General features: G+C 36.0%; 1 protein-coding gene across 1 annotated transcript in view; it reads left to right on the plus strand.

Annotated features, from left to right (window-relative positions):
• Window positions 1-4129: 4129 nt before the first annotated feature.
• Window positions 4130-17900, plus strand: part of NADK (NAD kinase) — a 14677-nt gene continuing 906 nt past the window's right edge. The window contains exons 1-10 of the mRNA XM_010173700.1: window positions 4130-4302; window positions 9051-9134; window positions 13452-13581; window positions 14114-14222; window positions 14449-14534; window positions 14820-14922; window positions 15653-15804; window positions 16328-16427; window positions 17041-17198; window positions 17545-17627. Of these exons, the coding sequence (XP_010172002.1) occupies window positions 4130-4302; window positions 9051-9134; window positions 13452-13581; window positions 14114-14222; window positions 14449-14534; window positions 14820-14922; window positions 15653-15804; window positions 16328-16427; window positions 17041-17198; window positions 17545-17627 (1178 nt within the window). The remainder of the gene's footprint in view (window positions 4303-9050; window positions 9135-13451; window positions 13582-14113; window positions 14223-14448; window positions 14535-14819; window positions 14923-15652; window positions 15805-16327; window positions 16428-17040; window positions 17199-17544; window positions 17628-17900) is intronic.

The raw sequence follows: 17900 nt of genomic DNA on the forward strand, positions 1-17900 counted from the left end.
GTCCCTCCGCGGGCTTCCAGGAGGACTCTCCAACGGGACCGCGCTGTGGGCGCGCTCCGGTGCGGTGCGGTGAGGGGAGGGTCGGCAGCCCTGAGGTAAGGTAACTTCCCGAAGGGATAACGCAAACCGCTTAATCTGTCCCGCGATCTGCGGGTCACACATCAGGCGTGATCCACCTCCTCGGTGGTTTGTTTCCTTCCACGTTTGTGACTAAAGCGATGGTGATGAGTTTGAGGTTATTAACGCCTGTTCCTTGGTATTGCGGGTGAGTGTGTTGGTGTGTCCGAAGAGGAAGGGTTAACACATGGACTTGTTTTCCCTGGGTATTTAGCACGTGATAGTCATACTGTCTGCTTTTTAGTAGAAATAGTATGTAATGAAAAAAATATGCTACTAAATTTCATCCGCTGTCAGACTGCTAAATTTCAATATGGATTTTTTTATTTTTTTTTTTTCCCTTCAGGCATACTAGAATATGAAGTTCTAAACGAAACCAAAAAGAAAGTTTTGTCTGCTCAATACAGTTGTTCCTTCTTTTTTGGGTGAGAGGGGGTTTAGTGCCTTAGGGATGGAGTCACACCATGTGAGTGTAACCTCCGTTGCAGTGCTTTCTTCAGCAAAATATAATAAGAAAAAAAACTTCTCCATAAAATTAAGTTATTAAGCAAACCAGGGTCTGTAGCAATGGGGCAAATGGTGCCATTTTTTGATATTGTTTTTTGAATGTTGTTCTTTTATGCCCAGATACAAGCTTGGTAATAAGTTACAAAATGAGGTGTTTTGAATGGCTGATGCAGTTTCTAAAGAATTAGTAAAATGCTGCAGTCTTGAAGGGATGTTAAAAGTTGTGTGAGTATTTGGTCAGGATTGACCCTGCAGTAATCCTGTGATGATGATTTAGGGCAATACATTTGACAGGAAAAGTTTGTTATAAAATAACAGCTTCCAAGGATGCTCATTAAAAAAAAATGTAAATTGCCTGATGATTTGCAGCCTTGTGCTCCTTGTGTAGCAGGCTGCTTGCATCGAATGATCATATTTCTTTGACAAACAGTGGAGAAGATTGCTTTATGAGAGGTGAGCACACGTAACTCTTACCTGACCACCTGGATGTGGATTATGTGATCTGAGTGAGCTCAGCAGAATTGTGTCAGATTTCCTGTGTAACTAGGACTCTTCCAGTTGACCTGGAGCATCATTCCTTAATAATAGTTGTAAAGCTTTGGGGATGTTATGGTGTTGTATCCTTCTATGTAAAGATGGTTTGATGGAACCTCTGGTTCATGGGAGTGTTCATTTATAATGACAGAGAAGTTGAGGATGGGAAACTACAGTAAAACGTTGGATACATGTGAGAGGTGTCTTAACTGGCTACTGTGTGTCACCATCACAGGTATTTAATATTAAATGTTAACACTTCTGCAGTTGTCCTTCATTCTGTAGTGCTGAACGTCTAAATACTTTTTTTTTACTCTTTTAAATTATTATTATTATTATTTTAAAAATTTTGGACATGATTTAGACCAGAGCAGCTTTTTCACTAGTTTGTTGACCTGTGCTTAAAAGTTTTTGGATCCAGTCCTGGAAGCTGTTCAGTGATAGTTTTGTGTTTATGTCAAGTCTGCTTATTTAATAAAGGTCTTGTGAAGGAATGTTAATTAAACAGTACATGGTGTAAGCTGTAGTTAAAACATCCTGAGTTGGAAAGTATTACATGGAAGGAATATCGAGTTCTTAGGCTGTATTTAGTAGGTCTGCACACTGTCTTACTTCCAGTTTTGTGCTAATCTGATTTTCTTTCCTGGCAGCATCTGTCAGATGAAGATACTTCAAATAAAGTCACTCAGAAACACACCTACATTTATTGCTTACTATATAAATTATTGTTCTCTGCACCTCTTAGGGGTGATCCTGTGCAATAGGGTTCAAATGTATCAACTCTTAAGTTACTGAGAAAACGAATTCTCCATAAACTGCTTTCACAGAGGTTGCATTTCCATACACTTTGTTAGCTGTTGTTGTAATTTGTATTTTCCTAGACCCAGGTCAAGCTCTCAGTGTATGGATAAAAAACAGTGAGGAGTTTATAACTGATATAAAGCAAAAGCAAAGGAAAATGGTGTACTAATAATTACCTAGGCTGGTGAATTTTTGTGTGTGCCCATTTTTCAATGTAGATTTTTAAGAAAAAATTACTTAGAATTCTGACTTTTGAGAGTGGGTGCATAGTGCAGATGTGTGTATGTGGATATATGAATCTCTGAGAAATGTGCTGTTGGGGATAGGTGAGAGGAGATGAGGCTGCCAACTGCTGATTTTCCCTCTCAATACTTCTGAAACAGTTCAGTAGCATTCCACATTGAGAGCTAACTAGTGATATAGATAAAAACAACTCTTTTGTATCATTTCCTAGAATAATTCTGTGAGGACAGGGTTTCTTTTGGAAATACCTAGTTTCTAAATTTGATAATAAAACACAGATAAAAGGTAATACAAATTAAAATCTATTAAAAATAATTGATGTTATTTGAGTCAGATTTTACAGTCTGTTTTACATATGTGTTTGCATGATCAGAGTAATTATGTGCATAAATCAACTGGCACGGATTTTATATTGAGCTTAAAGTTGTCTGAAAATGGAGTTACATTTTTTTAAATTTTAATTGTAAAAGAATTATAAATGTGTTGAAATTTCCCAAGTCAAGGTTGCAGGTGATGCTAAGCAATGAGTAATGAACGACTGAACACTGATATCTTTACAAGTGCAGGATCTAATAAGTTATTAATGGCTGCCAGTAATTGTAGCTCTTTGTAGTGGTGCTCTCTTAGGGTAAGCCTCAGCTACAGTAGGGGCAAAAGCATTTGCTAGTTTGATTAGGAGGTGGTTCTGTCTAATCCAGTCATGAGCCAGTGCTCATTCTAAAATTACAACTTCATTTTATTGATGCTTTTTGTTATCTAAAAAAAGTTGGGATGCTGTGAAACATAGTTCTTGTAAAATTGTGGAGATTGTCATCCTCTGGTAATTTTACAGCTAAATCTCATTATTCTATTAGTATTTTCCAGAGCCATAGTCCATTTTAGTGGTTACAATACTGTTATGATCCATTCTTTACAGGATACAGTGGGATCCAAAGTGATGAAACTGTTTTAAAAACATCTGCAAATTTTTACCAAATCAACTTTTTCCCCATGTTGAAATCAACTGGTTTGAGGAATGTACTGTTCCTCTGGGCTCTGTTATCTTAGATACTATTGTTTATAGTTTAGTGTTTAATGATACACTGAAAGTTGCTTCTCTTTATATTCTGATAAGGCAGCTTCTACTGAGTTCCAATAATGATGGGAGCTGACATACAGGATTCCTAGCACTTTTAGGGAAGGACAGTTATTTAACGTTTGGGTTTTTGTTTTCTTTTGTTTTTTACTTCTGCAGAATTGCTGTCTAACCAGCTGTTTATCTTTCATTTGTGCCAATTGTTTGTGGCAGTTAAATACTTCCCATTTGTCCTTATTTCCTCTTGTTTGTTTTGGATCATCTCCCCAGTTTGTCACAAATTATTTAAGAACTTCAGTATTGTCCTCCAACTTGTTTTTGTCTCTTCTCAGCTGGGTATTAGTCTCGTTTTTGTGAAGAACTCAAGTTTATTAAGATTGTCTCTGTTGCATTGAGTTTTTTTTTTTCTATTGCAGCTTAGAGTATTCTACTTTTATTTGTTCAGTATATGTATCACCTAATAGGAGACTTTATAGATTTTCCTGATTCTTGATTCCTTGGCAGATATTTAAAGCTTTTCTTGCTCTTCACTATCTAAGATTTATTTTATCTCATATATAACTGGAGATGTGAATCTGTGCTGGTCTTGAAACAACTTTGCACTGAGCCTTGTGTAAATCTGGGAATATAGGTGTTTTAATTCTGGTCTTCTGATTACCTTGAAGAACTTACCAATTGCCCAGGTCCTTTTAAGAAGTGTTTATCAAAGTGCATAAACTTGGTGTTTAATACTTAAACTATTAGCTTTGCTAATACTGTGATTTTTCTCCTCTTTCCTCCTTATCCCCTTTCTCCTGTTGTTTTTCCACAGGAACTGAATTTCTCTCTCACTGAGGTTCCTTCACTTCCAGTATGGAGATGAATCGAGAAAAACTGTGTGCCAGTAAGGCTGATGTGAGCTCAGATTCTGCTTATCATTGCTCAACATGTCACGATGATGAGGAGTGGAGCAATACCAGCCGGGGACGAGCTAAGTCACGAAGTTTGTCGGCTTCACCAGCCCTTGGAAGCACCAAAGAATTCCGGTATGCTGCTCTTAAGAAAAAAAAAATTTTAAAAGTTATGTAGATTTTAGTTTTCACTCCTATTTTTATATAACCATAGTCTGGCAGCTGTGACAAGTGATGAGCAGAAACAAAAATAGTGTTTTGTAGTAATAAATAGAGAGGGAGATGATTAGTGAACCATTTATTGTGGTCCGTGCTGTGAAAAGAACTTGATTTTCTGAAGTAGCTGTGTAGGTGGTCATCTCTAAACTGACATTGATGTGAGTAGGTTCTGGCTGGTTGTGGGGCCTGCCTTCTTGTTCAGAGCTTCTTGACAGATCTTAAACTGATTTTTGTAGATATTTCAGCAACATTCTATATCTGCGTGTACACCTTCAGCGAGACAACACATTACTCATTTACTTTCTATATGCCACTTAAAGGCTGGCTGAAGTATGTCAGTCTGGGCTCAAGAATTTGTTTGTATTTAGAAATGGCTATGTGAAATGTAATAGATCCTTTCTTTGAAGACAAAGTGCACATAAAACTGCTATCTGTAGTGTTGTGTATAGAAATTATTCCTTAGTAAGAAATTTAGTTAGGAAAGTATGGGTTTATTTCCAGCTAGGAGAAGCTCTTAAAGTATAAAAGCTTAGAAGGTTATTGTTTATAAGCAGATAAACACAAAATACTACTTCTACAATTTGAGGAACCAATTTTGCCCAACTACTTGACTTCCTGGGTTTTAGGGTAGATTTGAATTTGGAATGCTATGGTGTTTGTCATATTTCAACCTAACTTCAGAAATTTTAAGTACCTTCCAGAAATAAAATACAAATGCATCTTTACCAAGCTATGTTAATTTATAGCTTGATTGTAACTCAGGTCACAAGAAAGGAACAGTTTTATGCTTGGTTCCAGATCTTTAATTAGTAGGCAGAACTTTACCTCTTGCTCAACAAGTTGCTTTTAAGGGATTCCTAAAATGAAAAAGCTGTTAGTCCAAAATGAAAGCAGGAAGTTAAAGATGGGGTTAGACCAAGAGCAGACCTGTAATCAGAATGGCATGGCTGTCAAAAAAGGTATCTGCAGAGTTCATGGTCTCAAAAAAGAATCAGTCAACAGTAGAGACACCTCTGCAAATTTTTCCAAATCTCCAGCTAGAGCTCTAGTGCTGTGCGTGAGTACTGAGGTTATATGGTAACGTGAGGCAGCACGAAGTGAGTTTGTGCTTGCAGATTGTTTCCCAGCACTGAGAAACGCCCACTTTTTCTTTGAGCCAGATTTCTAATCTTGTTGCAAGGCTCTTGTCATGTGGACAGCTTGGACAGAACTTTTGATTTTGTGATCTTTGGACCCATTGTAAATATTGAATAGCGTGCTGTAGTAGCTGTGTGTCTTGAGCTCATGGGGAAGCACAGTGGAACTTTACCTCACTGACGTTGTGACCTTCTCTAAAATCACAGACAGAATCATGGAGGAGTTTCTCACCAGATGAAATTCCTGTCCAGAGTGACTGTTTTGCTGGTAGGAATGCTCTTGAAAGGCAGAGTGTATATGGGTAAGGCTGGAGCTTGCAGGGGGAAGCTTTGTGGTGAAGGGAGGCATAATAAAAGCCTTTATTTGAAGAGGCTAAAAGGTTAGGAAAATACTTGCTTTGCATATGCACTTCAGAAAGTCTGTACTTTAGTGCTTTTAGAACCTGTTTACAAAGGATCGTGCTCTGACTGCACTGTTGTAGCTGCTCTGGTTCGTGTCACAGTCGATGCGTAAGACTTTACGTTAAAAGTGTGCTGTGAAACTCGTGTGTTTTCCCTTCTCACTTAAACCTTTAAGAATGTAGACTTCAGTCAACCTCTGTCAAAGCCCATGTGGTCTGAATTTTTGTGTGTTATTATCTTCTGCCTAAATCACTACTTTTTTAAGCTAGAAGTGATCTTTTTAGACCCTACCTATTGTGAGTTTGAATTAGGGTTATTGTTTATGAGACTTTTGTTCATTAAGATGCTCTGCATTCATTCACTGGCTGTCTTCAATTTAGTGCCAAATTGTCACAAGGCATTTTGCAGGATGTCAGAAAGTGATGTCAGGCTTGCTATGTAGTATTCAGATTGAAGTGGTTGCCTGTCTGCTCAACCCAAATGTATACCAATTATTAATTAGAGCTTGCAGAGAAAACTTTGTTTGAATGTCACAAAGGTCAGATGTGGATATTTCGTACTTCTTGTAGTAACAGAGTTTAGCCAGTTACTGGGATTGTGTGGAATCATGACCTGTGTTGAAAGAAGGCAAAAAAGACAGTTATTTGGGAGAACTTGAGTGGAGCAAGGAGTGGGAGGTGATATTGCCGGGGTGTTATTTAACTATTATTATATAGTTATTTAACTATCTCGATTTCAAGTGTAATTGTTCACAAGTAGAGACTTAACATTCCTTTACACGTATTGGTACATGTATTAATCTCTAATTATGTCAATTCTTGCTCATTTCTCTGTTTTAATAGAAATAAAGTAAGCTTTATAAACCACTTAGTAATAGCCTTATCTGATGGGATTAGTTATGCCTGGACTTATAAATGGAAAAATTATTTGAAAACCAAATATCACTTCTGTGTGTTAGATATAGGAAATTAAATATTCATTTTCATTATTGGAATCCAAGTCTTACACTTGCATATTTTATTAGAAATAGAACAAATAAAATGTTACTGTTATTCCTTAATTATATCTTTTAAACTTGTCATCTGTTTTTGATTTTTATTAGATTTCTGAGGGGGTTTTTTTTAGCACCAAGAGTGAGTCATCAGACTGGTCTGAGCTACGTTATAATATACACAATAGAAGGCAGTGCAGTAATGATTTGTTACTGCCAAGCAATATGTTAGTTACCAGTTCCTTTGTTAATTGAATTAAACACAGGAAAGGCATATTTCCCCCTTCTTTTTAATGGAATAATTTCTAATAGCATTTACATAATGTTTCCACAGTTACATGACTTGAGTAAGTTTTACTCCCATGTGCTGCAGGAGGTGGGAGGAAGGTAAGGTAGAGCAGTTCTGTCTTGCTCCAGATAATCTTATCCTAGAGCTAGGAGCAATGCTGTGTTCTGGGTGGGATTTAAGTTTGAAGATAAATGACATTTCAGAGCTCCTGTTTATTTGAAGATGAAGATCATATTAGCTCTTATTAGACAAATAAATTGAAAAAATAAGCATTTTTTCTACCTATTCAAAACTAAGGCCTAGTGCTGCAGATACATATCTCTATATACCTTAGAACTGAAGGATTGTGTTTTATTAATTTATTAAGTGCAAAGATTTAAACAAGGAAAAAAGTGTTTAAATGATCACGACACCGTTACGGTCACTTGACCATGGCAAAGAAATCTGAAGGTGTTGAAGATTTCATTGTAAATGCTTCTCATGGCTTATACTGGGAAACCTAATTTATATATGTTACTGTACCTTATTGAGATTAAGAGCACTCATTGAGCTATTTTATGTGTATTTTTAACAGATTTAATCATTCTGCATGTCCTATTCTAAAATTGTGTGCTCTTAGATAAGACATTGTGCTTCAAGAAGTACAGAAACAAAAGTACTGTGGTTATTGTGTCCCAGCAGTGCAGCTGATGTCACTTAGGAATTGATGCACACTAATGCTTGGTTGTTTACTTGCTCGTTGTCAACAGAAAGTAACACATGCCAAAACGTTAGAGAAGAGAAAGTGCTTATCCTATATAAACAAAAGCTCTAGCTTAGGTTTTGTATTTTAATTAATTGCTTAGGCACGCTTGTTAAGTGAAGGTTGTGAGGCTGCTGAATTACATAACAAAAACTGAACGCTGTTGCTCTTTTACTCAGCTGCTGTTATTCCAGAGATATTTTGAGTCTCTTTTGAGTGTTGCCACGTCTCTCATTTGATAATTACTCGGTGTTATTTAATAAATAACTTCCTACATGCTCTGAAATGTTCAGTCAACTACTGCTCAAGTTCCCGGTTGAGTACATGAAGTGTTAAGTGCTTGTTTATGCTATCATATTGACTATTATTTAGAATTACAACAAATTGAGGAGTTGAAAAATGTGTCCTTTAGTTATTTAAATGTCTTCTTACTCTAACTTAAAAAATTTGAAGTTCTTTTGATATGTAAGAAACACATAGCTAATTCTGAAACAGGAAATTTTTGTGCTTTGTTTCTTAAATATAGAATTTTTCCTTTTCACAGTAGTGAGACCTTGAAAATAGATTATATTTTTCTAATTTGGGATTTATCTACACTTTTTTTTTGTCTCTCTGGGAGACACATGTACTATTCTGTATTGTACTGTCCAGAAGAGTTGAGGCTAAACAGAATCTCTGCAGGCTTGCCATGAATTCACAGAACCAGCTTGAGAAAACTTCAGCATATCTTCTTTGAGGCTGTGATGTCTCCTTTGTGCAAAGTAAAGATGAAATTAATACAAGAAGAATATGTGCCTGGTACTAATATTTAGGAAGTGATTGCTTAGTATGTGCAGGGGATAAACTGTGAGTGAGGCTTTGAATAAAATTACTTTCAAGGAGAAGGTAAAGGACTTAAGTTTTAGATTTGAAATGTGAGAACTAATACATGTAAAATTACATTGGCTGGTCAACTGCAAATGTAGGTTTAAGAAATGTACTTTGACCTGTGTTGCCTGGTGCAGCTTTTTCAGAAAAGTGGTTTTGGTGGTTGGGTAGCTAATTATATCCTGTCTGTTGTCACATTTCTTTTATTTATTGATTATTTTTAAATTCCGTGTTTAGAAGAACACGCTCCTTGCATGGACCATGCCCAGTGACCACGTTTGGACCAAAGGCCTGTATGCTGCAGAATCCTAAAACGATTATGTAAGTACTTGTCAAGTGAATGGTGTTATGCTTATTCTGTGTGAAAGACAAAAGTTTACTTTTCCACTATTCATCCCCCAATCAGCATCATTTGTATTTTACCTGATATTTAGAGATTTTAATGTTGCTTGATTGCCACCTTGGGGTCCCCATTGCCAAAATTGGCCTGCCATTTTTATCACACATTAACCATTTAAAAAGTCAGTCTGAGAGGGGCATAGATAGCACTGCTGAACTGTGTTCTCAAGTAAAACCCGTTAAAAGTGCATTAGCTTGATCTGTGTGTTGAGAAATGTAATAGGAATTTATTTTTTCCAAAGGGATAATGGGACATAATTGGTATTTCTCTGTATGGATTTATAGTGGTTTTGCTGCTTGGAATACTTCCTGCAGGGTAACAGACATAAAAGGAAATTAACTTTACTGGTTTTACATTACTAATTCATGTGGTGTCCTTAGGCCCACTGTCTGCTACCCAAACTAATGGGAGTTTTCTCACAGCTCAGTGTATCTATTTTGGGGAAAAACAAACAAACAAAAAACAAACAAACAAAAAAATTTCACATAAAATACAGCAGGGCATGTGAATAGTATTAAGTACTGAAGTTTTGTTTAGACATATTTTGCATAATCTCCAATCCATAGTTTGATGTCAACTATAATAAACACTTCCCAAAATAATTGACAGTAAACTCACCATTTGTGTTAAACCTTATAGCCATCTAATTATGATATGGAGAAGCTATTGGTAGCATTTTGTTTATTCCATTGACTTGAAATAACTAAAGAGCAGTGTTTCTGAATGATAGAGGAACAAACGTTTTTATGGACAACACAAGGGAAGGAGGAGAAATGGTTCTGTGTGTTGTGAAATCTGAGGAAAGCCTTCTCCCTTTCTTGGTATTGTGTGTTTGAGCTGATAGTTTGAAATTTTATATTTGGTCTATGGCACTTTCAGTGTATGAATATCATTAAGGGCAAGTTTAATTTTAGAATCTGCTGATAAATTTAGTATGAAAATAAGTTGGTTTCTGCTTAGCAGGCATATAAACAGTTTAATTTTATAGGTTGGGGGGTATAAAAGTGTTGCTTTTTACACTGTGTATTATATACTTAATAAATGATGTCTTGACTTGGATAAACGAGGAGTGTCAGTGTTCTACAGATTAACCAAGTTAGTAGTCCCTGGTTTTGTCACTTTGAAAAGTTTTATTTCATTGTTCTTTCAGTTAAAAGTAATGTATTTGAGTCAAGTATTCATTTGCCTAAATCTTTACGTAGCCTTCCTCAAAACAGGTTGGTGATACCCTAACTTTCCTATGAAGGTGTGGCGGAAATCTTGCAGCGTGCAGTAACTCGTAGCTTCCTCATTCTTTGTTCTGAAGTTGGTGGTTTGGAGCGCTGCAGTTCAGCTGAAAACCCAGCTCGTGTTGTGCATTGTGTGTTTACCCACCTGACTGTGATGAACGTGCTCCTCCCCATGGGCTGGGCCAGCGTGGTACAATATAATGATAGCGGCAAGATCAGTTGAGTACAGAGGCTGCAGGCAACACCAAACACGCAGCACTTGCTGGGGAAGAGACTGCTTATGTGGTGTTCAGAACAGCTGGAAAGTAAAGGGGGCTCTCTGGTCACTGAAGGGAAGGATTTATTTGAAGACCAAATTGTAAATTATTATTCTTACTACACATCAGGTTTTTGTTCTGGCTTCTAAAAACAAGCAAAACCTTTTTGTTTGGGTTTTTCTTCTCTATAGTGAGGAATTTTGTTCAGCTCTCTTCACTGGAGAAAATTTTTTAACAGAAAATTTTAGTTTTTATGTGCTGGCATAAGTTAGTGAAGGTCTTGGTGTCTCTTTAAGTGCTAGTGCTGATGATTGTATTGAAGGACCTGCTTTCTGAAGACTCTTACGTAAGATGGCCAGATGAACTGAGTGACTGTTCAGTGAAAAGAGTCGGGTGCTTGTGGTGTTGAGGAGTGGGGAGGTCGAATACCTGTTTTTAAACTCTTGAAATGGGATTTTTCTTATGAAACCTCACCTCTGAAGATCTGTAATAAATATTTTATACAGCATTTTTCTGTAACGCCTCACAACTTTTTATTGGAACTGATTGAAATAAGTAGCAGAGAAAAAGGAATTTTCAGAGGAAAAATGTTTTTTCTTTTGAGGCAGCAGTTTATTGATAACTGATAAAAGCCTCAGCCTTTTTTTTTTTTTTTTTTTTTTTTTTTTTGGAGCTGTTGCATTTTCCTGACTCTAGGAAAGAAACATGAAGATCTTAAAGCATTTTATGAGTAATCTTTCATTTAGTAGAACTACGTGGAATTGGTGAGTACAGCTGAAATAGGCAGCCTGTCGTTTGTTTGAATGAGGTCTGTGTTAGTTCTAGGTTTATTAAGTGAAAAGCGGTGCTGCAGTCTTTAGTTCTTTGCTAGCCTTAGAAGATAGCCTAATCATTTTGAAATGGTTTTGGGAGTGGTTTCTCTATATGTATTTTTAACATTTTAACCTTTTAACAGTATTGAGATTTGAGGAATTTGATTTTATGAAATGAACTGTAGTACAGAAAATGCTTCCTTAGTCACCGTTTGTGTTGGAAATAGCGTATAAAACATCAGCTTTGGTTCCTTTCCAACTGCTGGGCAGCAGTAAACACATTAATGCAACTCTTCTTGTTCTATTATTTTATTCTGTTTTATTTTCAGTTTAGCTATTAGTTGGTTAGTTAAGTCAGAGGAAGCCTTTCAAATTCATAGTCATCTCAGATTCATGGTGATATTTGAGACTGAGTATGGTCTTTTCAAAACGCCCTTACACTGAGCCAGGGGATTGGACTAGACTGTCTCCAGCAGTGCCTTCCAACCTCCACACTATTCTACAGTTCCTTGACTCCAACATACAATGAGGTGAAACATAACGTAATGCTGAGAGCCTGGGTGTGATACCGAGTGTAACTGCATATTTGTATTCTTCTGTGTTATGTAACAATAGAGAGAGAGATGTAAATGTTATTGCTATTAAACTACTTCATTAATCTGTAGTTTCTGCTGTGTTTGTATGTCCAATATAGGCATTTTGCAAAGTAAAATGAACAGATTATTCCAGCTCTGGCATCATCATCTGTTTTATTTTAACCCCTCAAGTGCTAAATCCAAATCTCTTTGTAAATGTGACTTATTCAGCATTTATACTAATCTGCTTTGCTTTAAGGATTATGTCTGCACTGTATGGAAAAGGTTGGGATGCTTGTTATGTGCAAAATACAACTGGGAAATTATGTAGCTTAGAAGTAGATCTAAAAGAATAAGGAAAATACAGCTGGGTATTCTTAAATCAACTAAAGCTATTAGAGAGCAAGATGAGGGTTCTGTTACTGAACCCTCTTGAAAGCCACAAAATTATTTCTGTACATACATTTAGTTCTTGAGGTTCTCAAGTCTTAGCATGCTGTCCTGACAATAGGCAGACAGTAGTTTTAAAATACTTTTTAAGTTTTTGGGGTTTTTTTAATTTAAAGTAGCAGTTGTGCCACTTTAAGCAGATAAACTTGTGTTGGGATCAACACTGAAATAAAATTAATATATAGATTAGAGTTTTAAAGAAATTTTACACAAAAGTTATGTACACTTAGACATCTGTGGTGCTTGCCTGGAACAGAAGTGTACAGGCATCTGTTCCTGTTTACCCCTTTGTTTATGAAGCTTTATGATAGGAAGTGTAAGACTTGCAAGTGCAGACTTCCCAGAATAGAGTTTAGGTGCTATGGTTTTTTCATAGTTGTTAAGACTTATCTTGAGTATTTGGTACAGATGACCATGTGAATCTTAATTATTTCCCCTTGTCTTGTGGTAGTGTTTTTAGTGTTAGGAAAACTGTAGAATTTGTGTCTTTTTCTACAGGCTTCAAACTGTGTTGAGGAATCTGTGTCTGTATATTGGTATCAGTGAAAAAATGCTGAAGGAAACTTTGCTAAAAAGAAAAAAAGAATATTTGGGTTGGAACTATTGCACTATTTTTAAAATTTACATTGACTTAAGCTCTTTGACTTACAGTATTGGATGGGGAAAAAAAAATCACACTGCAGCCTTTTCTGATTCTTTAATTGGATTTTCCTCCTTATTTTAAGTCAGCTTAAGAGGAGAGAGAGCACTAAAACAAGATAGAGGAATACACAGTGTCATTACAGTATGAGCTATTGCATCTTCCTTTCTATTGTTCTAGGACTGAGTGCAATTATAATTAAAGATATATTCTTAACAGACAAGTATGTTGTCAAAGCAAAGTGTGGTAACACTGTCTTTTTTTCTAATCTCTAGGCACATTCAGGATCCAGCAAGCCAGCGGTTGACATGGAACAAACCTCCCAAAAGCGTCCTTGTTATTAAAAAGATACATGATGCCAGTCTGCTGCAGCCTTTTAAAGAGCTTTGTGTGTATCTTACTGAGGTAATGACATGTAAATTCCATTTTTAATAATAATTAAAAATTTTACATCTAAACTCTTTTCAATTACTGATTCTGTTGAATGTGGAGTGGGCAGGATTTGTATACTGCAAACAAATTGTTACACCCATTGCCACTGGAAGTAATAAAATGTTTCAGAGCTTAAGATTAGTACTTAAGTACTTCAGGTACAGAGCTAAAAAAAAAAATAAATTAAAAACTTACCTTAATTCTGTTTGCAGTTCTGAATGGGATATAAAAAGCTTAATCCTTTAAGCCTTGAACAAACATAGCAATGTTACTGTATCGTGTAATCTATATTCCAAAGTTTAGTTTAATTTATTAGATGGTCGATGCATGCTGCAAAATTCTTATTAGAATTAGACCACATGTTAAAAATAAACATCACAACCAACAGATGCAGACCACTTCTGTAAGATATTATTTAAATGTTAAGTTAATGCTAATTATGATAGGAGTCAAATATTTTGTCATTTTAAGAGGTTATTAACAAGCTCATCTCACCTCTCTTAAGGAAAACAATATGATAGTGTATGTAGAAAAAAAAGTATTGGAAGACCCCGCTATAGCTAACGATGATAATTTTGGACCAGTGAAGAAGAAATTTTGCACCTTCAGAGAAGGTATGGTAATGATTTCTTGAAAGTAAAATTGAATTATATTGTTTATTTGTCTTGGTATTTCCTTAGTCCTTAGATCAAGTTTGTTAAACTAACGTGTCTTTTGCAAAGAGCTGTTGTTACATCTTGGTTGTGAGTGAACGTTGGCATGCTGCACTTCATTTATATTAGGAAATTAAGACTGTTGACAAAACTTAATTCAAAACTTGTATTTCAATGTTGCCTCTAGATTATGATGATATCTCCAATCAGATAGACTTTATTATATGCCTGGGAGGAGATGGGACCTTACTTTATGCTTCTTCGCTTTTCCAGGTTGGTTTTTATGAAAAATAGACTTAAAAGACCTCTTTTCTTTTTGAAGTATATGAAAGATGTTTTTTTCCTTTGTTATTGAGTTCAGCATTTGTTCTTTGCTGTTAATTACTTTTTTTAATTAAGCCTGTTTCACCCTGTGCCTTCTGAAAATAATGTCTGTAATGTGTTGTTTTTATTATGCACAGTTGAAGTTACATCAATAGTAAAAATATTTACAGGCAATTAGTTGAAGTATGAATTGCTTTTATTCAGTAGCTTTTAAATTCTTTTCTTTATTGATAGGGTAGTGTACCTCCAGTTATGGCTTTTCATCTGGGATCCCTTGGATTTCTTACTCCATTTAATTTTGAGAATTTTCAGTCCCAAGTCACTCAGGTTATAGAAGGTAAATTTAAGGGGACAAGGTGTGGTGTTTCTTTTTGTTACATTTTCTGTAACTTTTTCCAAGACTAGTAAGTTTTCTTAACCAACTCATTTAGTTTGTCCCATAAGACAGTCACAAGAAATGTATACTGAGCTAACAAAAGTATTGCATTGCCTTGACCTGTTCAGTGCAGTTTTCTGTACTATTCTGTAAAGAAAAACAGCTAAGAAGTAACTTTGTCCTTTGTGGAGTAAATAAGTAAAAGATGATGCAGAACTCGCATTAAATGACAGTTAAACATACAAATAGAGTGTAGCTCTGAGGTCTGTTTCTCTAAGCAATGAAGTGCTTAAATTCTGAGAAGCCAGGCAAATAAAACATTAATGAAAGAAATACCTTGTTTCTTCAATATGAGGTTATTTAAGTTGCATCTAACATAGATTCCTGAAAAAATGTATAAAATTTTCACAGTGTTTCTAATGCACTTATTTTCTTTAAGCTTAGCTTTTGTCTTAGTGAAGATCACATGAGCCTAACAGTGTTTTCCAATCTTGATCATGTCTCATTGCTGCTAAGAACTAGTTTTGAGCTGTAACCAAGTGTAGACAATTATCTTGTGAATCTAATTGGGAGCATTGAAAGCACGGCAGTAGATGGATGGCATTTCATACAGTTTGCTAGTCCTTACAGGGTTTTATTTACTCTGATAACATATAATTTTTGTGTACTTTCTCCCATATTTCACTTCTAGGCAATGCAGCACTTGTTCTACGAAGCAGGCTGAAAGTGAAAGTAGTAAAAGAGCACAGAGAGAAAATGACAGTACAAAATGGTATAGAAGAAAATGGAGTAGTGTCTACAAATCTAGAGAAAGAAGTGGGCAAGCAAATTATGCAATATCAGGTCAGAGGGCAAAATAAGCAAAAGAACTAATACACTATTTGTAATTTGCTTTCTGCTTGTTTTATGATAACTTTTCCCCTTTCATTGGTGTCCTTACATTAGCCCAGAAGTGTGGGACAGATCCCTATTGCTGTAATTCACTATATTTGCACTGAATAATGAAGAAGTGGCATACATCATTACATTCTGCAATCATAAGTGCTAATACTGTACTTTCCTGTAGTAATATTTCCCTTCTATTTTGAAAACAAAGTAGTAGTCCTAAAATGAGATTAAAAGATCTTTATAAGTGAAAAGAAAAACCCTACACATTGTTAGCAACCAGATTGTTGTTATTATTTTGGAAATAATTCTTAACATCTGAAAACTTCAGCTGGCATTTGATAAGACTAAAGTGTAAAGAGAGTCTAATTTGGCAGGTACTAAATCAGCATTGAATTTTTCAAAGCATGTTTCAGCTTGTTACTTACTACATTGCCAAGTCAGCAATAGCACACTGGTGTAATATTTGATATCATGGCAGGTCCTAAATGAAGTTGTAGTGGATCGTGGTCCTTCTTCTTACCTTTCCAATGTAGATGTCTTTCTAGATGGACACCTGATAACAACAGTGCAAGGAGATGGTGAGTCTGCTTCTTGAGTTAAATGTGTATACTGTTGCTATTTTACTAGAGGATTTTCTCACATGGAAATGAAATCTCAAGCTTCAGTTCACTGATGACAGAAAACACTAGTGTGCAAAGAATAGGTATGTTTATTCATTGCTACATAATGCATTCCATGACGCATTAAAGTGCTGTAAGCTTTGTTCATGGACTTGTGAAGGCAAGTGGCAGTTTCTTTGGGTATGGTATGCTAGGGCAAGAAATAGCTCAGAAAAAAATTTGCTTGGATATCTGGAATCTGACGAAGACCTAAGGTCTCAACTTGTGAAATACAGAGGTTAATCTTTAAAGCTCTTACCCTTAAAAAAGTGAACGTCACTGTTACAAAGTTGTGTAACCTGCGATCTAGAAGTTTGTGCAACTTACATGAAGCCATAGAACAAACATGCTGTGCCAGGATTAGAACAGAGTTTCTGACTTTCTGTGTATTAGACTGCAATTCTCCTGTGAAATACAAGTTGATACATTCTCTGCTTCATTTTCCTAACACTGCTATTTCTTAGTTGTCTTCCAAAATACCACATCGATTGTAATGCTAATGTTAGTGAAAAAATTTTTGCTCCTTTCACAGGAGTCATTGTCTCCACGCCGACTGGTAGCACTGCATATGCAGCTGCAGCAGGAGCTTCTATGATTCATCCTAACGTTCCTGCAATAATGATCACCCCAATCTGCCCTCACTCGTTGTCTTTCAGACCTATTGTTGTTCCGGCTGGAGTGGAACTCAAGGTTAGCTTCTGTTATCTTATTTCTCTTTCTAAGTTAAAAACTTTTGTAATAACCACAAGAACCTCACACAGCATTTCCTGACCTCTTCTGCTCTGGTATCTCCTGCATTCTTTCATTTGTAGGAGGACCAGATCAAGTCTGGTTGAAGAATGCATCTTTGTTTAAAATAATATGCCCACTAGCGGAATACTTCACACTGCTTCCTACTGGATTGTAGTTGTGTAACATTCTGCAAAGTGGGAATATGTACATTTGCATCCTGACTAATAAAATGGAGGAGGTGTTTGTTCCTTGCTCTTGAAAAATAGGTTTTGGACCTGAAGTTTAGTTCTTTTCTCTTTTTCAGATCATGCTCTCCCCGGATGCTAGGAATACAGCATGGGTTTCATTTGATGGAAGGAAGAGGCAGGAAATATGCCATGGAGACAGGTCAAGCCTTTTTTTTATTGTAGTATAGAAAATACTGATTCATGCCCTTCTCTCATTCTCTAACATCTGTCAAAAGTGTTGCTGGCAGTGAAGAAACAAGCTTTTATAAACCCTAACACCTCTTATAGCATAAACTGCACTAAAAGTATTTCATTTCTAACTTGAATTTTTTAGAAAGAAAGTGAAATGCTAAGACAAAAAGTGTGTAAATATTGCATGCTTGGCAAGGAAGATGGACATAAAAAAATCTGTAAATTCAGTAAACCAGCAGGA

Source organism: Antrostomus carolinensis, unplaced genomic scaffold (genome assembly GCF_000700745.2).
Source record: "Antrostomus carolinensis isolate BGI_N321 unplaced genomic scaffold, ASM70074v2 scaffold35148, whole genome shotgun sequence".
Taxonomy (NCBI): Eukaryota; Metazoa; Chordata; class Aves; order Caprimulgiformes; family Caprimulgidae; genus Antrostomus; species Antrostomus carolinensis.